Below are 19,014 nucleotides of genomic sequence, written 5' to 3' on the forward strand. Positions count from 1 at the left end.
GAATAACTCCAGGGGTGCGTCCAACCTCTTCGTAGTCGATGTAAGCACGATGGTTTCATCACGAGCACGAGTGGGGGGGCTTTTGCGAGAAATGGGTCAAGACATTAGCGCAAATAGGCACAAGGAGTCATTGCAGAATTGCAAGAATGAAGTGCATTTGAAGAACAAACGCTTGTGATATGGTATCGGTTATGCAGAAAAAGATGTTTACAGACTCCGCTCACTCCACGCTATGCCATGATCCAAAGCCCATGTGACGCCTGACCGTGATCCTATAGTTTCGCAGTACCTTGCCTTTTTGCCTATGAGGGATATCCAAATCCATGGCTGTTGCTTGTATATCCAAAAAGAAGCCAGCAAGTACTAGCCTTCATCCGAGTCGACCACCATACTCTCCCCAAAAGCGCTAAGGTCTTCGTCTGCTACGCCTTGTGCATGCCGTCTCCTACGACCTCGCCTGCCCGCACTGCGATTCTGTTCAATCTCACGCAGCTTGCCATTCATTCTTCGTTCTAACTCTTCAATCTCTTCGTCTTCGTCCGCACCCTCGGCCATATCAGCCCGTCCAGATTCGAGGAGCCCACTTTCTGACTCGTTCATCTCCAGCGCGCGATTGAGGAGATCGGTAGCCATAGGGTCCTGGGGTGAGACGGCGAGGGCTTCGTGTAAGGTAACGATGGCATCCCAATTTCGATGAAGGTTCAGGAGCACTAGTGCTTTCGCGGTGAAGACGCTAGGGTCCTTGTTGCCGTGGCGAAGAACCTCGTCAAATGTCGCAAGTGCTTCGTTAAACTGATCACATTTTCGAAGTGCGTGGGCAAGGTTTATCCGTGTGGGAATCCAAGCATCCGGATCTGCTTCATTTTGTTCCGAGAAGGCCAGTGCACGGCGAAAGAATTGTATAGCGTCTAGCAGCTGTCCTTCGTGGAAGTAGACAACGCCCATCTCGTTAAGAAGACACGGATCGTTCTCGCACAGATCATATGACGTCTTCAAGTATTCTCGTGACAGGCTGAGATTGTTCAACTGAAGGTTCTGCATACCGAGGAAAAGCTGTGGGAGGTGCGAGCCCTGAAAGAGGCGTGCGGCGGTAGAGTAGGCAGAGATGGCTTGATCATGCTCTCCTTCTGCGGCAAAAGTATGCGCGAAACCTATCCAGGCAGGGCCAAAATGCGGATCCATCATTGAGGACTTGGAGAAGTAGCGGCGTGCTTCAGCTATGCGACCGATGGCGAGATAGTAGGTACCGACAGCGAACCAAGCGCATGGTTCTGAGGGGTTCGTGTCCGCGAGTTCGTGCGCAAGCAGGAACAGAGTGTTTTTTTCCCCGAGCTCATGCAAGGACGCTATGTGTATAGGCATGATGTTGAAATTGTACTTGTCATTGGCGAGGACGGCTGATGTAAGGGCAAGGGTATCACGGAAGCGGCAGAGGGTGAACATGAGGTCGGCTTTGGAGAGGACGATATCTGGATTCTCGCCAAGATTGTAGTGGGTTGTGAGTGTCTCGGTCGCGTTGGCAAACTCCTCTGGTCTGGTGTATTTGGACAATCGCGTGGTGTAGAGTGTCTTGGTGAACGAAGCCGCCTCTTGCGATAGCGAAGGGTTGTTGGTGACGTTGATGGTGTCGAAGTTGAGCGACTCCAAGAACTTCCACTCCTCCTCGGGCGCCATGAGTGAGTTGGACATGAGCGCATCGAAGGCCTCGAAGCATTGCACGTCAATCTGCACCGCTGTCTTGTAGCACTCCTTGGCCCGATCGAAGGAATTCTGCTTTGCATAGCATACGCCTCTCAGATAGCACATGCCTGCTTCCGACTTGATGTTGTTAACATCCTCCCGATCACGCTCCTCGCTGGTGGGTAAGCGCTCGTTGCGCGAGCCGTTCTTGTTCTGTCTTGCGCCTGCCCGTGTGTTGACATCGACATGCCGCAGTTTGGTACGCGTGTTGCCTGGCGCTGAGATGAGATGAGTCGGGTTCTTGTCGCCCAGTATGCTCAGAGCCTCTTCCAATTTGCCCAGCTTTAGGGAGCAATGCGCGGCGAGATATCGACATTGTGGTGTGCGTTCGACGAGGTTTCCGCGTGCCAGGAGTGATTGCGTCCTGTTGTAGTTGCCGGTGGTGAAGTGTACCTGGGCTAGCCAGAATGCATCTTGGTCGTCATCTACGATATCCCGTCAGTGTGCGCTAATCCATAGATGCGGTCTTCATACCTGTCAAGGCCAGCAGTTTGTCTGCGACGAAGATGGCTGTGTCGTACTGGCAGCGGTTGAGGGCTTCTTGGCGCCACTCACGAAGATATTTCTCCATAATTTTGCTATTGCATCGGACAGAGTCTGTCTAGGCAGGTCAGCAGGTTTCTCCAAAGAAAAAAACGTGTCTCCAGTCGAGGTTGCAGTAGGCGGCGGCGCGGTGATGGTGCCAGGGTCGCGCCTACCTGACGCGAGAGCACATGTTTGCGGGGTTCCTGCAGCAGCGGGCCGCCTTAGTCAGCCAAAAGTTCCGCTCCAAGGTCGCTCTCACCTAGACGTGATCTCCGACACTCAGCATCCGCTACCACATCGCGACCGCATCACGCGACGTCTTCGTTCACACAACACAAAACGCCTCTGGATCCCAAAACTACTATCCCGAATTCCCGATCAACGTCGACTTCGCATAATCCGCCGCCATGTCTGAACGAAAAGTGCTCACCAAGTACTACCCACCAGACTTCGACCCCTCGAAGATCACGCGTCAACGCGGTCCCAAGAATGCCGGTCCCAAGCTGATGACGGTCCGTCTCATGGCCCCTTTCTCCATGAAGTGCACCCACTGCGGCGAGTTCATCTACAAAGGGCGCAAGTTCAACGCGCGCAAAGAGACGACGGATGAAAAGTACTACAACATCGCCATATTCCGCTTCTACATCCGATGCACGCGATGCTCCGGCGAGATCACCTTCAAGACCGACCCCAAGAACATGGACTACGAATGCGAGCGTGGCGCAAAGAGAAACTTCGAGCCATGGAGGGAGGCCAAGCTAAACGAAGAGACCGAAGAAGAGCGCTTAGATCGCATAGAGAGAGAGGAAGCGGAGCGCGATGCGATGAAGGAACTCGAATCAAAAGTCCACGATGCGAAGACAGAGATGGCCATCGCAGATGCTCTAGACGAGATCCGGTCGAGAAACGCTAGACTGGAGAAGGCAGACCGCGAAGGCAAAGGAACCGATGTCCCGCCCGATGCGGCCGACGAGCGACGGAAGAAGCAAGAGGAAGAAGATGCAGAGGCTGCACGACAAGCCTTCTCAAACCGGAGCATGCCTGATATCGGCGAGGAGACAATCGATGAAGATATGTTCGATGCACCTGTCGAAGTACCTGTGGTCACAACCTTCACCAAGAAGCCAAAGGAAAAGAAAGACTTCAGCGCCGCATTAGGCATCAAGAAGAAGACGCCTGCATCGGCTCCTGCGCCCCAGACGAAAGCTGCTGCGCCACCCTCAAAACTATCCACCATGCTTGTAGCTGGTTACGACAGCGATGATGACTGAGCCACGCCTGGAATGACTATCTCACACATTCTCACAATAGCAATCGCGGCATACAAACCACAACGCCGTGCTGCGCTGCATCCCATACTATGACGTTTGGGCGCAGTGTTGTAATACTAACCGGTCACGCGGAAAGCTGCTAGGATCTCATGTACCCCAGAACATGGTTAGTCGCATCGGTAGCCAACCACGAAAGTTTCACGAGCTTATTATTATAGTTAATCGCAACATTGTTATGGCACTGCATTTGTCCGAACTGCCGAGGCTGCTCACGTAGCGTCTTGGAAACTGGTAGCGCCGGAGAAATGCCACATCCTTCGTATACAACTCTAATCTAACCCCACACCCTCTTGCCAAACCGGGGTTTATTGAAGTAATGCCGGATTTTCCCCGCACATGTGTTCGATTTCCTGACTTGATGTTTCTAAATCCACCGAGGCCTGGGTACCTTGCCCTCTTGGGAGGGACAGCCGTTGCGGGATGCTCGGGACATGGTACTTTACACGGACTGCGTGGCAAAGCTAGACGGGCACATGTCCCAAGAGTTCTATAAACTGTCGCTACAGCCTTTTTTTTCACTCGTCACTTCCGAACTCACGAAACTTCCCTCACGATGCGTCTTCTCACTCTGTGCACCCTGCTCCCTAGCGTCCTCGCTCTTCCATCTCAGACTCTCGACTTCGCAAGGTACGGCATAGCGCCACGTGCCGATTCTTCCCTCACGAACTACCTTGGCGTCTTCTTCCTTGGTGACAAGCCCTCTGTCTACTTCTACCTTTCCAATGGCAACAATGCAAACTCCATGATTGCCATGAACAAGGGCCAACCTGTTATAATTCCTACGAAAGGTACTCAGGGCGTTCGTGATCCAGCTATCATATCTGGTGGAGCAGCCGAAGCTGGCAAGAAATGGTACATCATTGGCACAGACCTTGATATTGGCAAGACAACATGGGATGCATCTCAACGTACAGGCTCTCGTGGAATCTTCGTTTGGGAGTCTACCGATCTTGTAACATGGACCAATGAACGTCTTGTCACCGTTGAAGACTCTACAGCAGGTATGGTGTGGGCACCCAGTGCAATCTGGGACGAAGCCAAGGGCCAATACTTCGTTCACTGGGCTAGCAAATTCTACCCTACTTCCGACCCGCAACATACGGGTGCGCCTTCATCGATTCGAATCCGTTACGCGTACACCAAAGACTTCAAGACTTTCAGTGCGCCCCAGGACTACATCAACCGATCACCTACCAATATTATTGACCAGGAATTTCTGGCCCTGGGAAACAATGCATACGCGCGCTTCTTGAAGGATGAAAGTGCAAAGACTGTTTTCACAGAAATCTCTACTAATGGGCTGTTTGGTACCTGGTCTAGACCTGCAGGTGCTAACGCTATCATCGCTTCTGGTGTAGAGGGTTAGTCATGTCCCTATACGAACTGAATGTGAGACACATACTGACCTCGTATACCAAACTTTAGGTCCTGCGCCTTACTGGGATAATCAAGTTGCTGGCAAGGCGCATTTGTTGCTTGACTTCTATGGAGCAGACGGATACAGACCTTACGAAAGTTCTGACGTGAAGGGTGGAAAATGGACAGCGAGTGACCGGAGTGCCTGGCCTCAGAATTTGAGGCACGGGAGTGTACTAGGCGTCAACGCGACTCAGGTCGCGGCCTTGAAGAAGAAGTGGAGTGTGTAAGACAATAAGGGCCGCACTAGGTCGAGATTCTACATGGATCCGTGTATTCACTTCGTGATGGGAACGATCGCTCCGTTTGTTGTATTGCGTCATGGCGCTCGCTTTGCCCTTGCTCTTATAGGTCGTCGGGGTTTAGCAAATTCCCCTGGATTTAATTCAACTTGTTCGTTTCCTTCGAAATCCACGACTTAGACTAATAGCTGAGTATGAAGCTCTTTTTCTACTGTCGTCTTGCTATCCTCATCGCCTCTGTGGCGAGTAGAATTGCGCCTGGACCGGACCTACATCAAGATCTCACCATTGTCAACTCAACCTCAACATTCTTGACTGCCACCGTCAATCCCGCAGATCACGATGCAATATGGCACAAGGCATATTGTCGTGGCGCCGCGCTTGTCAAAGCCATGTCCCTCGACGAACAAGATTCAACAGAGATGCTGCAATGGCCCTACACGCAGAGCCCATGGGACGGCGACCTAAAGCCTGAACTAAGAAAATGGGGATATTCCGACGACTCATCTGGTCACGCGCTGGTCGACGCCTCATGCGACTTCACGGACTATTATATAGACGATGCTTTCGTTGATCTTGGTATTGACCCACGTCCGGCAGGTCAGGGCGGACCGAACCACTGCTTTCTGTTCGAGCATGGCTATGGACCGACGGTTCTTCCGGACGAGCATGGGGGACTGCCTCGGCTATCCGAGCAGCGATACGAGGCGGACGGAAAGATCTACAAGGTCAGACGCGTGTAGCTCCATGGAATCGAAATCATCCAGCAGGCTAATTCTGATAGCATGACAGTCCACGGGCGCCAGTTGTAAATTTGGCATAAACCGGAAAGACGGTATTGTTTACTTCCTCGACCGCCATTCGCCTGAGAAATCGGCCCAAACGGTCTGGGGTCAGGAGCAAATTAACAAAGACGACTTGCCGAAACTTCGCTCTAGCTCAGACCTAGCTTGGGGCGGGTGGAACAGGATCGAAGGCGAACCAAATATCAAAATGATCATGTCTCTAACGATCATGAACGACGAGACTAAGAAAGTCATTATACCAAGGGCTTTGAAAGCGATGGGAATAGACGAGGCAAAGAGTTGGCCTGGAACAGATCTCATTGTGGGAGCGGACGGAGAGGCTGAAGCTGAAGCTGCTCTTGCACTTATTGGTACGTCTTATTTCACCTACTATGTAGTCTCATCCTCCATTTTAGTCCTTCTCTATCAGAACACTACTCACTTTGACGTTCTTTAGGTTCGCCAAATGTAATTACGCCTACACGAACTACCTAAGAGACATACACTGACTTCGTATACCCACATTTAGGGCTTAGGAGCCGGCTACTTTCTTCTCCAGCACAAGAGGCAACTTGGTGGCGCCAATTTTATCTGGAAAATCACGATCTTTAGGGGCGATGAGCTTGATCCTTACGATTATCCTAGTCTACTCTTCTACGTTGACAAGCACACGCCACCGATGCCTGACTCGGACGACACTCCTGGCGCTCCGACGGAAGAGGCAAAAGTAGTGAGGAGGAGCAAAGATGGGAAGAATTTCATTAGGACACATAAGATTTGGGCAAAGCTTTGACGCGAAAGCATGGGTAAGATGGTGGAATGATGTCGTTAGATGCCTGTTTGACACCTCATCTCAACGCCTTTTCCCCCTTCACTTAGAATCAGTTCAATCCCAAATCCCGCAGTAACTGAACTCGATTTTGGAGTGGGTCTATCTAAGCACCTTGGTCTTTCACCTTGACTTCCGGCCGCTAGTATAGCTCGCTCATCCGGTGAACGCTATATCTGTTTTCTTCCTTGCTCTGAAACGGAAACACCCACCTATAGGCATTCAAACATTCAAACTCTAAACATGAAGCTCACGTATATCATCTTCGTTATGGGTCTCATCGCTCTCGGCGCGACTGAGATTCTGCTCAATCTTACCAATGTCGGCGTCGATTCTCCCGGATACCAGAACCTCATCTTAGGCGCAAGAGGGTCTGACCCAGGCAGCGACCCCGACAGCGACGACGACAGTGACGACGACAGTGACGACGACGATGATGACGACAACCTCAACCCTGCTGACGATGAGCTTTGGTACCAATGCAAATGTCGAGGAGCAAAACTGCTTTTTGCAATGACCCAAAACCCACCCGAAGCCGCTCGGTTCCTGAGTCCCTTGGCATCTCTCTGGGATGTCGAGATGAGGGAAGAGCTTGCAGAATGGGGTTACAAAGATAACTTTAAAGACCCAGATCTCTTCGACTTTAGCGGGATCGCCCCATACCTCGCTACGCTGGGTATTCCAATAACTAACTCGCTCCATGGCGGGCCAAACCATTGTGTCTCATACAGTCATTGTAATAGCGACATCGTGAGAGATGAAAATGGAGATCTCCCACCTCTCAACGAGCAGTACTACACTAAAGATGGTCGGAAGTACAGGGTAAGCCCACGCCAGGGAGTTCTACTACTACAGTCTTCGCGCTCTTAACTGACACTCTTCCCTATTCAGGTCACGGCCGCTCATGGCACCATGGTAATCAACCCGAGCTATGGCTACATATTATTCCTCAACCGGGGTTCCCCTCAAGCTGAGGCCCGCGAAACATGGGGCATACGTGATGATGATCCGGTTCCGCTTGATGAGTTGCCCGCTCTACGTGCGAGTTCAGATATAGCATGGGCCTATTGGAATCGAATTCAAGATGGCGACAAACTGAACAAAATCAGATTTTTTGCATCCATGTCCATCATAAACAGCGAAACCGAGCAGGTTATCGACAGGATACTGAAGAACAAAGGGCTGGATGAAGTGCCACCGAATCCTCCTGGGTTTCTTGTCACGCCAGAATCCGAGGAGTATTTGGCCTTGATGGGTATGTTCTCACTACAATTATTCTCGCAATACGTAACGAGGTATCTGATGCTTCGAGTTCAAAACGGCGCTGACAATATGCCTGGTTTTAGGTAGTCCAAACGCTATAGGAGTAGGATATTTTCTTGCTCAACACAAGTCACAGTTGGGAAGTAACTACTATGTTCAGGGGATTCGCATTTACCGCAAGACCGGATCGTCGCTATCAAACATGATTTTCGCTGTTGGCCTAGCGCCTAACCCACCGCCAACTGCACCGCCCGATCCGATGGATGTTTTAGTACCGCCCCCGGGCTCTGGTATGGAAACCCTCACGAACACGGATGGAGGTAGAGTGATCAAAAGAAGCGGCGATGGGAAGAATATCGTGAGGAGTCATAAGGTTTGGATAAAGTCATGATCGCGCAATTCTTTGCAGATTACACATTCGTGTATGTTGTCGGTTCAAGCATGTAATTCGGTCGTGATATATCAGCTTAATCAAACGGATGTCTCGTGGTAGCCCTAAGACATTCTAAACTCACTCTGCTTCAAGTATGGGCCAACACTTGCCTTTCACTGTCTTGCTTGCTACGCTAACACTTCTAGTCTTTCCCACCCGCCTTCACTTTGGACGCAAATGGCCAAAGCTTGGGCTTTTCCTGCTTGAAAATCAGTTTGTGCGCGCTACATGACCACATCTAGCGCCGTTTCTCCATATACTCTCTCTGTCCTTTGATCTACCGTTTCTCTGCGCGACTTCCATCAACAGATCCGCAACATGCAAACCGTACTACTTCTACGTCTCGCCACACTCCTCAGTCTGGTCGTGGGCGAGGCTCCGCCGCCCCCTCCGAACGAAACTCCACTTGACACATGGAGTCTCGCCGTTGAAAATAGTGGTAGCATAGTCAAGAGAGCGCCTCCTGGCCCAGCTGATGACTTTCTATGGCAGACTTGCGGCTGTCGCGGCCAGAAGCTCCAGCTAATGAATACGCTCGATCCAGTAAACGCTGCTAGGTTTGGTACTCCGTTGAACAGTCCATGGACTGGCACCCTCGAAAACGAACTTACGACCTGGGGTTATAAAGACAACAGTATGAATGAGGACATCCAGGACCAGTGCGACTTCACCATGAAACCTATGTTCGAAGCTGTCCTCCAGACCCTAGGAATCGGCGCAGGAAGTGCACAGTATGGCGGACCGAACAAGTGTTTCTCCTATGTCCACCGAGATGGCCCCACCGTTCACCGATTGCCAAACGGCCAGATGCCACCCAGAAACCAACAACTTTATACTGTTGACGGAGTAAGCTACAAGGTCACAAACGCTTATTACACCATAGGCATCAACACGCGGAATGGCGTCATCCATATGATCAACCGCAAGTCTCCAGAATCAGCGGCCAAAAATCAGTGGGGAGTTGATAATGTTCCAAAGAACGAGCTACCAGCGCTGAGGTCGAGTTCAGATATTGCCTGGGGCATGTGGGAGAGAATGAGCCCTGGCAAATTGGGTAATATCAACTACATCTTCTCCCACCAGATTGTCAACAAAGAAACTCGGCAGATCATTTTGAGGGCCTTGGACGGTCAACCACTCAGAACCTGGCCAGGAACTGAGTTCGTAGCTGGAGAAGCCTCTGAGTACTGGGCCTTGTTAGGTATATTGCGCACCCATGATGCTTATGATGCGCATAGTACTAACAAGTTTGGTATAGGGTCTCCGAACGGAATAGCAATAGGATACCTTCTTGGGCAGCACAAGCCTCAGTTTGGTCACAATAGATATGTTTCCAGTATACACGTCTTTCAGGGCTCACCAGCGAACCCAGTCTGGATGACGGGCATCTTGCCGTGGTTGTGTTTCGTCGTTAAACCGGCACCGTGGCCAGCACCGCAACCTCCCGATGAGATAATGGGCAGAGGAACTGGTTTGGCGCTCGGTAAGCGTGAACTTTTGGATGAAGGGCGAGTGTTAGAGCGATCCGAAGATGGAAAGAATATTGTGAGGAGTCATAAGGTCTGGGCAAAGTTGTAATGAAGCAGCGACGCAGGATTTGGAACAGATACTTGAATCAATCGGTTCGTAAACGCGTTCGTAAGCTTATGGCCTTACATCTGCGCATAGAAGACTTCCCAGTGCCAGTCAGCTCGATGTTCTAATTACGTAACGCTTCACACACGGTGTTGCATTCTACAGTACGAAATAGATATCCTGGACCGGATTTGTTGATGTAATCTTAAACAGGTTGTACATAACCTTCCATTCGAAGCACGACGACAACAAAGCCAGCTCACATTCCGCCCCTCTTCACCTATTCCGGTCCTACCCAAATCACGTGTTTCCTTGTGATACTCCTTCCATGATCCCTCCTCCTCACAACTTTTGACTGAACCATCCCAGGCGAAGTGTCCATGGGATGATCACCAGGCGGCGCGCCAGGCTCCGGCAACTCCGGCGGTGGCGAAGGCACATCATCAATCCAGAACAGAATTGTGGCATGCGGATTGCCCTCGTTTTCATCCTCAAAGACAGTCATCTTGGAGACGTATTTGTCTCCACCCAACTGATGCTTATGCTGAGCGAGGAAGTAACCCACTGCGCGACCATTGGCTGATCCTATCGACAAAGTTCCATCAGTATGACTGATACAGCTTACAACGAAGGCACGAGCTTACCAAGGATAGCCAAACCCTCCTCCGACGTCGAGTCGAAACTCACTCCAGGCCACTTCTTCATATCGTCTGTTGGTCCTATACCAAGTGCCCTTTCTACGATATCATTCGTCTCCTCATTGGTAATATATAGACTGAATATCTTGCGGATATTGCTAAGGGGGTGGTCAGGCCACATGATCTTGTGCCACAAACTCCATGCTAGATCGGAGCTCATCCTAAGATTGGGAAGTTCGGAAGATTGCGGCGTTCTCTCCCACAACCACTTTGCTGCTTCTAGCGGCCCTGTACGTGAGATGAAGTATAGGACACCGGCGGGTACGTTGATGCCCATAGCGTATGACGCGCCTGTGCACTAGAAGCATCGTCAATTAATGGAATTGCTGAATTACCATGATGCGTAGTTTAGTTTGCTAGTTAGCTGGGCACGAAAATCCGACTTACCCTCTTTCTTTGCCCGTTTGGATCCATATAATACTGATCATCCATGGCCAACATCTCATCGTCCGAATCATCTATATCATCAGGGTCATCCGGATTGAAGAGCACACCTGGACCATCGAAATGGTTCGCAACCCAACATTGGTTATCGCCTTTGTCGTCGACATGCTGGTCACTGATGCCCAGAGCTTTTAATGCCGGCGACAATCCATTATCCTTGAAGTTGCACCAGCCTTTGTGTTCTTGCCAATTATCCCATCCCCATTCCACCATCTCTTTTTCAAGATCGCCGTCCCACGGTGTAAATAGGGGGTTGACATAGCGTGTGCCTTGGCTGGCATCTCGGGTCATTGCGAGGAGGAGTTTTCGGCCTCGACACACGGACTTGTCCCAGTCAACATCTTTGATTGCAGAGGTGTGAACGAGTTGATCGGGATTTGTACCGCTAGCGATCGTGATGTCGGCTGGGTAGGTGTCTTGGTCGGCGGTATTGAGTGACGAGATGTTCACGAGAGGGGATTTGGGAGACGACACAGAACGCTCATTTGTAACCAGTGTGCCTAGCGCGGCAACGAAAAAGGGTTTATAAGCCTTCATATTGGGGAAAAGCGAGGATGACAATAGTGTATGAGAGGTTGAGGCAGAACCATGGAGAGGAATGTTTTACAGGGGAAGGAAAAGTAGTCTACAGCACTCAAGTCAGCGCGTGAAAGTTTCGCAACCTTGATTCAATCGCTGCGCGAACATTCAGAGAAACTATGATCGTGCTTGAGTCTGCCTGAATGTACCTGATAGAAAAGGGTGTAATACTGCGAAATGCTCCAATCATTATGCCTTTCACTGACCATTACTCGAAAGCACATTCATCGAGGAAGAGGCCATCCGTTCATATACTGACATCAGTCTCGGCACTCAACACTTTGGCAATCTTGAAGCCTACAACGAATGTACCTTCATCTTCTCCAACACGTAGACTAGTGCTGCCCACGAAGACTGCATTCTGTAACTCCCAGTACTTCTTACTCGCGGTTTCAAACGTCCAAGATGACGTTGCCTATCCTTGTGTGAGCGACTTGGATCAAGACAGTATTGAAGAAGTAGTATAATGTACCTGAAAGTCGCCAAACTTGACGGACGAGGCATTTCGGTTGCCGCTTACAATAGCAGCGACTTCTGGTGTTGCAATCTCTGCGCCTGTACATCGCATCCGGATATACGCATCTTCTTCTGAATTTCCATCAACTTTGACAAGCACGTCGACATGGAGTCTCAGCACAGTAGCATTGGAATTCGGATTTGGCGGGTCTGTAGAAATCCAGTCACCTCCACGAATTACTGTGGCTTTGACTGATGGCTCAAACTTTCTTACACGTTAGTTCCATACCTATTTTGACAGGAATAGTGACACTGACACTGGGCTCGGAGGTTAAGACGCCGGTAACAACATCTGCATACATTTGCGTTGAACCTGTCGCTGTGGGTCCGACGACAATCTATATAGCGTTACTACAACCCCTGAAGTTTCCTTGGATAATGTAGACGTGTTGGCAGTTTTACGACAGCCTATATGACAATACGTGAGCAAAACTTCGAAAATGGCGCCGTTACTGTGCAGATACATACCGTAAATGATAGCGCCGGAATAAGCGTATTGAACAGCATCGTGCTATTTGTGCATATATCAAAAGTCGACGTTAGACTTTATCTAACTGAGCAAACAAACATGGTAGTGAACTCCCATCTTTATGCCCAAACTACATCTCTCTCTGAACGCCTAAATTGCTTATTGGTACTGTTTAGAGAACTTGCCAATAACGATCAGCAGTCGAATCCTGCATTTTCATAGGGCCGCTTGTTGTGCACGCGGTAGAGGTTGGCAACATGTAAGCATTACCTGCATGTGCTGATTCTTGGTGAGATACTCATGTAGGCAGCTTGTAAGCAGGCTCACACCACTCGCCGAGGTGAGTCAGCACTGCTTTCAATCGTTTGACTGAATGCAGGGTCGACAATGGGAGGATATTGCAAGTCTGGCACTGTTCCAATTCCGCATTCGTTGATGGCGTTCTGTGCTTGTCAAAGCCAGCGACGCATAATCCAAGCCGTAAAGCTTCAACGACACCAGTGGCGCAAAGGGTACCAGGGGAATAGTACGAAGTGCGCCGCACAGTGTGCCTGCTAGTGTTGAGCATCTGGCGCAGTAAGACAGCTCGGGAGCGTCGGACGCGTTGTCTGACTTGGCGTCAAGCGAACAGGCAGGTAACCCGAGCTACAGACGCGACGTCGCGCGTGTGAGCCCAAACTCCACCCTCCGAAATGTACCTCATTTGGCAAAAACGCGCTTCGATCTTAGACGTACCAAATTTCTCATGTCGCAATGCATACCTCCTTGTGTACGAGATCGCATGCGCAAGTAACCTTGGAACGATTGAATACAGTCTTCCCTGGATGTCCTTTACTTGCACCTGTATCACCTCAAAGCTTTGCTCCGTCATAACTCACGTCTACAGCTCGACACGAACAACATGCTCTCGAATAACGCTCTTCCCATCTGCGCTCCTTTTGAGCACCTTCGGCTCTCCGAACTCCCACATACGATCGATCCCCACCACATCTGAGACATTCACCGAATGCGCCCCGTTGATACCGCCATAAATGTTGCGAGCGTTTTGCACCCAGAAAATTATGGTTGGAAATTCGTCATCCGTGACGGGCTGGAGGGCTTTGAAGACCGTGATCTTAACGATCATCTTGTTGCCTCCCAATTGTCGTTTGTGCTGGGCGAGGAAGAAGCCAGCTGCTATGCCTGTCGGAGAACCTGTATTTGTCAGCTCCTTGCGCGTAGACCTCTGTCAATACTACTGGAAGCATGAAAGTCTGCTGCCATAGTGGAAGGACTGAACTTGCCCAAGATAGCGAGTGCTTCAACAGAAGTTATCTCAAAATCGGTTCCAGGCCAGTCCTGAACACTGTTCACTCTTTGTTGCCCTGGTGGCGGCTGATAGGTCTTGAAGACGAGGCTTAAGATATCCAGCGTCTGGCGATTGTTGACGCTCACGCTCCAGAACGCTGTTATTGGGGTAAAATGCGGCACTCGGTTCCAGAATGCCCACGCGAAGTCAGAACTACTCCGTAGTGCTGGAAGATCCCTCCGCGACGGTGGATCTTGTCGCCAAAGGATCTTTGCCGATTCGACAGCACTTCTTCTGCTCATGAAAAATACTATGCCCGCATCAGGGTTGACGCCAATGTCGGAGAAGGCGCCTGTCACCTATGCAAAGACATCAGTAAGACGAAGGCAAAGAAAACAAAGGTAAACTTGCCCTGTTAGACCTTCCATCTGGGGAGATGTAGGTCTGCTCGGAGAGCGGCCACGATCGGCCGTCTGGTCGCTTCCTCGTTGTATCTCCATGGCTGACACGGAAGCATCTGTTAGGCCCATGGTTGAAGTTTGATCGTGGGTCGATACCAAGACTTCCGAATGCACTGCCAAGACCCCAGAATGTGCCATAATCGCATAATTGAGACCTTTCCGATTCCGTATAGCCCCATTGCGCAAGCTCTTGGTGCATGACACCGTCCCACGGACTATCGATGGGGTCCAAGAAGTCGTTTGCGTGTGGCGGAGACCATACCATGGCCTGGTTGAGTCGCGAGCCACGACAGACTGAATACCACCATTCATCATGTGTAGGTAGCTGTTGAGCATTAGTACATGTGTAAAGGAGGACCAGGGCCAACATGAGACTAGGAACAAGCTTTGTGTCAACAGACATTGCTTTTCAACCAAGAGGCTATCAACCGATGGCCCGAGAAGGTCAGAATGTGAATCGGCGCTAAGGTTCCCCGAGCTTGCTCGTTTGTGGACAACGTACGGCAAAAGTGATTCGGTCGCAAAGGATTTTGAAACCCAGTGATAACGTCTAGGGTCCCGACAGTACACCGTTCCCAATGGTCAAGTCATTGTATAGCGGCCTAGTGAAGGACGCGATATCGGCCTCGATGAGTACCAACTTCACAATTGACTAGCCAGCGCGCTGTATCCGGTGACCAAGATAAACTCGTTTTCATCCAGGAGCGAGCACTTTCGATGAAGAGGCGGTAAGTCAGGAGGCCAATGGCGAACGGGTCGACATCATGCGGTGGGTACTTCATGTCAACGCATTATCGATAGATGCTTTCCAGCGGAGTAGAAGTGAATAATTCAATCACAAGTACCCACCAAGTTCACGCCCCACTCGAGCATTGCTCATATGCTACGTGAAGCGATTGGATCGGTACTACTAACCTAGTGCTTGTTCATGCTACACACTTTTTGTTTGAAGAAATAGTTACCTTCCCGGAAGAATCCGATGCAGTTCAATTGATGTAGATACGTTATGCTGAAGTCGACTGCTTGCAGTTCGGCAAGTACAGCATGTAGTATAGTTACATTTTCCCAAAGGAGTAGTCCGGATGCTGCGGCTAATAAGGCAGGTTTGCCGAACCCCGCATCCCGTTACACACACGCGTCTAAGCCAGCGCTCGTGTCGAGACAAACATAACTATCAATTTGTCGTGTTTATAAGCAGTGACAGCCCACAATGACCTTTGGCGTGACTGAACGGACCAAGACCCCTATATACCTTCATCATGAATGGTCATACAGTACCAAGAAAGCGACAACGTCATGATGTGCCCGCGAAGATGAGGGCGCTACAGTAAGGGATGCTCAATACTAAACATGGTGAAAAAGCTGCTAAGTCAAATCAGATACTCAGGACCCGAAAAGTTTTCAGTTGAAACTATCGACGTTCCTGCCATTGGTGATGACGATGTCCTTGTACAAAACACCGACTATTACCAGACGGAATTTAGTGAACTGACTGACGGAAGGTCAAAATCTCGGCTTGTGGTGTATGCGGAACGGTAAGCAGAGAGAACTCATGGGAGAGACCACAAGAAGAACACCTGACTGACAGAAGTAAAGGACTTACACTACCAGTAAGACTCTGATGCGATACGTAAGCAACGCATGCACTAACCTTTTATCTCCTCTTCTGAAGTAAAGGCGAGTTCCTGGCTAAGGTGAGATCTGTCGTACAAGCATACATATACTGGACGACGCTGACGTAACCGAAGTGGCCATTGATACCTGGTATGATCGATGATGTTTTACCTTCTCGATCTCGTTACTCACTATTACAGGCCATGAGGCAGCAGGCACCGTTGCTGCTATTGGCAAAAACGTCAAGAACGTTGCCATCGGCGATCGTGTAGCAGCTGATGCCTTACAACCATGCCTCAGCTGCTTTTACTGTACTCGCAGAAAGACTCAGCTCTGCGAGAACATCATCGGATATGGCGGTAATGTCCCCGGTGGCATGGCCGAGTATTGCAGATACCCAGCGAAAATGGTATTTCCCATCGGCGATCTTCCCGATCTGGAAGCAGTTCTAATTGAACCCGCTGCATGCGCCGCGCATGGTATTGAGCGGATGCAGATGGAGGTTGGAAGCAGAGTATTGCTCTTCGGATGTGGGCCAACTGGTATACTGCTTGCTCAGTTGATCAAAATGAATGGCGCCGCTCATGTACATGAAGCCTTCTAGACATCTCAAATCAACACTGACATGATCCAGTTGACTATCGCTTCAAAAGCTGGACCCAAGCTCGATCTTGCTCGCGAACTTGATATCGCGGATTCCTACGTCACTATATCCGATGAGAATCCCAGCGATGATATGGCTGCCCTCCAAACCAACAATCCTTATGGTTTCGACATCGTGGTGGAAGCTACTGGCGCACCGACTGTCCTCGAAAAGGCTATCGAGTACGTACGCAAAGGTGGAAAGCTCGTGGTGTACGGTGTTTATGACGAGAGTGTTAAGATTGCTTGGTCCCCGTTCCGTATCTGGGAGAATGAAATCACGATTCTAGCTAGCTTCTGTAGCATGAGCCACATACCACATGTACTGGAGTATGTGAATGCTGGGAGATTGAAGTTGGGTGGCATCGCAAACAAGACATATAAAATCGAGCAATGGGAGGAATGTCTGGACGCGGTGAGGAAACAAGAGGTTGTGAAGGCTGCTATTGTATTCGATTGATGTACCGCTTTTACGTTGGAGAATGAATAAATGAAAACGTCCACAATATGCTTGTGATAGAACTGCATGCGAAGAAGGTAGACAGTCTACGAGTACATGTTCTTGTGATAATCCGTATACGCCAGGTCCACGGCCCGTTTCGTAGCTTCGTCCAGATCCTCTTTCGGAAGGCCTAGCTCGTCATTGTTCAGGCCATGGTTCTTCTCATATAGGCCCGCCTCGTCAATAAAATAGCGTGTGTACAAAACCGTTGCAAAGGACCTACGATCGCCCATCATCATCCTCTGCCTAGCTGTAGCCAAGCGTTGCTTTGCTGGCTCGGATGTAATTCTCCAATCCTTCTCCGTAGTTCCCGTTGCTTTCTGGACAGCCTCGAACATCTCGCGCTGGTTAAGAGCGAAAGAAGAAACAAAGAGCATGCGGTTGCGATATTGCTCCAGTGTCGGCCCATCGCTATCAGATCCAGATACTGGCAGAGATAGCAAGTTTGCCACGGCAAGTCCAGTCTGGGGCCATGTGGCGGTGTTCAGACGCTGCTTGCCGTCGTCTATGTAAGTGACTTCGCGCTTCGGTATGTTGATGCCGTAGTAACCACCGCTGAGGGAGTACTCGTACCAGAAACCTGAGGTGAGGCCTATCCAAGAGGAAACGCCGAGCGACTCGATGAGTTTGCGAGCGATTGTCTTTCCCGGTCCGATAGTTTCATTCTGAGCTTCCTCTGTGTTGTACATACCAAACTCGTTTGGTAGAACCCATGGTACGCCGGCTTGAGCTGCCCCACGAATGAGTTGCTCCTGCGCGCCACCAGCAAACACGCTCATCGTGATAACGAGTGCATCCTGTCCTGTCAAAGCTTTGACTATGGTATCTGGGCTGTTATAGTCGATACGTGCGACTCGAACGCCTGGTGGGAAGGTGGCTTTGGAGTCTGTACGTGTGATCGCTGTGACGTTGAAGTGTGTTTTCGCAAGGAGAGCCGATGTGATATGGGTGCCAACATTGCCGCTCGCACCAACCACGGCGATATTTTTGAGGGTGGTAAGCAATACCATACTGCCAAGTGTAAAGGGGAATAGGGCTTTGCGGTGATCGCGTCTGAACTAGGGCAAGCACTGGAACGGTTTCGGCAATGTGTACCAAGACGTCGAATTCTTGGTAGTGAAGTTGTATATAACTATAACGTGAAGGATCAATGTTGAGAGGCATACGGCCGGTCTTCGGTCGTAAACCTCTAAGTCCGCTGCTGTGTCCTTGAAATGGCGTTCGTGTTTTGGGGATAACGGATGGCCCTATGCTAAAACCGGCGAAGCTTGATGGTTCCACAAATGTGGTGTCGGTTCGCATAGGGCAAAGCCGTATGCAAGCTCCATGATGTCCGTTGAGATGAGCTGGGCGTGCACGGAAGTCCGATCGCCGATATGGAGGTCGGGGTTGGTGATGGGACGTAAATACGCCAGCCTGGAAGTCATTGATGTCATCCATCCCTGCAGCTCATCCCCGCCGGTTAGCGCCCGTCCGTCTCCACATTCGCGACTGACGATCTTCGCGCCGTTATGTAGTGAGAGCGATAGGGTAGGATCCTCAAAAGGCAAGAGAAAGATTGTGAAGACGTTCTAATACCGAATCTATCCGATCTATGTCGCACGCTTGTTCTACTGCTGGCAAAAAGACACTTGTGCAAGTCTAACCGTAAAAGATGATGAT

The 19,014-nt window shown here is 50.2% G+C and overlaps 11 protein-coding genes across 11 annotated transcripts; 6 read left to right on the forward strand and 5 right to left on the reverse strand.

Annotated features, from left to right (window-relative positions):
- Positions 1 to 169: 169 nt before the first annotated feature.
- On the reverse strand, positions 170 to 2,416 carry CC77DRAFT_985129 (anaphase-promoting complex subunit Cut9). The gene is made up of 2 exons (XM_018536189.1): positions 2,215 to 2,416; positions 170 to 2,165 (listed from the first exon to the last, which is right to left on the reverse strand). Exons 1-2 carry the CDS (start codon positions 2,309 to 2,311, stop codon positions 364 to 366), a joined length of 1,899 nt encoding a protein of 632 aa, XP_018388060.1. The 5' UTR covers positions 2,312 to 2,416; the 3' UTR covers positions 170 to 363.
- Positions 2,417 to 2,544: 128 nt separating this feature from the next.
- On the forward strand, positions 2,545 to 3,746 carry CC77DRAFT_742519 (DUF572-domain-containing protein). Its single transcript, XM_018533017.1, has one exon. It carries the CDS (start codon positions 2,673 to 2,675, stop codon positions 3,534 to 3,536), a length of 864 nt encoding a protein of 287 aa, XP_018388061.1. The 5' UTR covers positions 2,545 to 2,672; the 3' UTR covers positions 3,537 to 3,746.
- Position 3,747: 1 nt separating this feature from the next.
- On the forward strand, positions 3,748 to 5,345 carry CC77DRAFT_742520 (arabinosidase). Its single transcript, XM_018533018.1, has 2 exons — positions 3,748 to 4,957; positions 5,022 to 5,345. The coding sequence occupies exons 1-2, from the start codon at positions 4,150 to 4,152 to the stop codon at positions 5,240 to 5,242; spliced, it is 1,029 nt and encodes a 342-aa protein (XP_018388062.1). The 5' UTR covers positions 3,748 to 4,149; the 3' UTR covers positions 5,243 to 5,345.
- CC77DRAFT_742543 (hypothetical protein) lies at positions 5,346 to 6,965 on the forward strand. The gene is made up of 4 exons (XM_018533019.1): positions 5,346 to 5,982; positions 6,047 to 6,410; positions 6,497 to 6,507; positions 6,569 to 6,965. The coding sequence occupies exons 1-4, from the start codon at positions 5,449 to 5,451 to the stop codon at positions 6,830 to 6,832; spliced, it is 1,173 nt and encodes a 390-aa protein (XP_018388063.1). The 5' UTR covers positions 5,346 to 5,448; the 3' UTR covers positions 6,833 to 6,965.
- A 146-nt stretch (positions 6,966 to 7,111) lies between these two features.
- Positions 7,112 to 8,522, forward strand: CC77DRAFT_1059528 (hypothetical protein; the record flags this gene model as incomplete). The annotated part of the gene is made up of 3 exons (XM_018528246.1): positions 7,112 to 7,690; positions 7,760 to 8,123; positions 8,215 to 8,522. 3 exons carry the CDS (start codon positions 7,112 to 7,114, stop codon positions 8,520 to 8,522), a joined length of 1,251 nt encoding a protein of 416 aa, XP_018388064.1.
- A 360-nt stretch (positions 8,523 to 8,882) lies between these two features.
- CC77DRAFT_1059529 (hypothetical protein) lies at positions 8,883 to 10,142 on the forward strand (the record flags this gene model as incomplete). Its single annotated transcript, XM_018528247.1, has 2 exons — positions 8,883 to 9,765; positions 9,823 to 10,142. The coding sequence occupies 2 exons, from the start codon at positions 8,883 to 8,885 to the stop codon at positions 10,140 to 10,142; spliced, it is 1,203 nt and encodes a 400-aa protein (XP_018388065.1).
- Positions 10,143 to 10,407: 265 nt separating this feature from the next.
- Positions 10,408 to 11,818, reverse strand: CC77DRAFT_1093121 (hypothetical protein; the record flags this gene model as incomplete). Its single annotated transcript, XM_018529664.1, has 3 exons — positions 10,408 to 10,724; positions 10,784 to 11,135; positions 11,225 to 11,818. 3 exons carry the CDS (start codon positions 11,816 to 11,818, stop codon positions 10,420 to 10,422), a joined length of 1,251 nt encoding a protein of 416 aa, XP_018388066.1. The 3' UTR covers positions 10,408 to 10,419.
- A 289-nt stretch (positions 11,819 to 12,107) lies between these two features.
- Positions 12,108 to 12,678, reverse strand: CC77DRAFT_1059531 (hypothetical protein; the record flags this gene model as incomplete). Its single annotated transcript, XM_018528248.1, has 3 exons — positions 12,108 to 12,275; positions 12,333 to 12,581; positions 12,634 to 12,678. The coding sequence occupies 3 exons, from the start codon at positions 12,676 to 12,678 to the stop codon at positions 12,108 to 12,110; spliced, it is 462 nt and encodes a 153-aa protein (XP_018388067.1).
- An 824-nt stretch (positions 12,679 to 13,502) lies between these two features.
- Positions 13,503 to 14,859, reverse strand: CC77DRAFT_1039174 (hypothetical protein; the record flags this gene model as incomplete). The annotated part of the gene is made up of 3 exons (XM_018527147.1): positions 13,503 to 14,039; positions 14,129 to 14,492; positions 14,545 to 14,859. 3 exons carry the CDS (start codon positions 14,857 to 14,859, stop codon positions 13,726 to 13,728), a joined length of 993 nt encoding a protein of 330 aa, XP_018388068.1. The 3' UTR covers positions 13,503 to 13,725.
- Positions 14,860 to 15,853: 994 nt separating this feature from the next.
- Positions 15,854 to 17,310, forward strand: CC77DRAFT_931060 (GroES-like protein; the record flags this gene model as incomplete). Its single annotated transcript, XM_018534195.1, has 8 exons — positions 15,854 to 15,921; positions 15,974 to 16,043; positions 16,097 to 16,129; positions 16,191 to 16,204; positions 16,267 to 16,288; positions 16,343 to 16,358; positions 16,409 to 16,794; positions 16,843 to 17,310. 8 exons carry the CDS (start codon positions 15,854 to 15,856, stop codon positions 17,308 to 17,310), a joined length of 1,077 nt encoding a protein of 358 aa, XP_018388069.1.
- On the reverse strand, positions 16,969 to 18,758 carry CC77DRAFT_1018647 (putative oxidoreductase CipA). Its single transcript, XM_018524666.1, has one exon. It carries the CDS (start codon positions 18,360 to 18,362, stop codon positions 17,397 to 17,399), a length of 966 nt encoding a protein of 321 aa, XP_018388070.1. The 5' UTR covers positions 18,363 to 18,758; the 3' UTR covers positions 16,969 to 17,396.
- Positions 18,759 to 19,014: the final 256 nt, after the last annotated feature.

This window comes from Alternaria alternata (assembly GCF_001642055.1).
Source record: "Alternaria alternata strain SRC1lrK2f unplaced genomic scaffold CC77scaffold_6, whole genome shotgun sequence".
In the NCBI taxonomy this organism is placed as follows: domain Eukaryota; kingdom Fungi; phylum Ascomycota; class Dothideomycetes; order Pleosporales; family Pleosporaceae; genus Alternaria; species Alternaria alternata.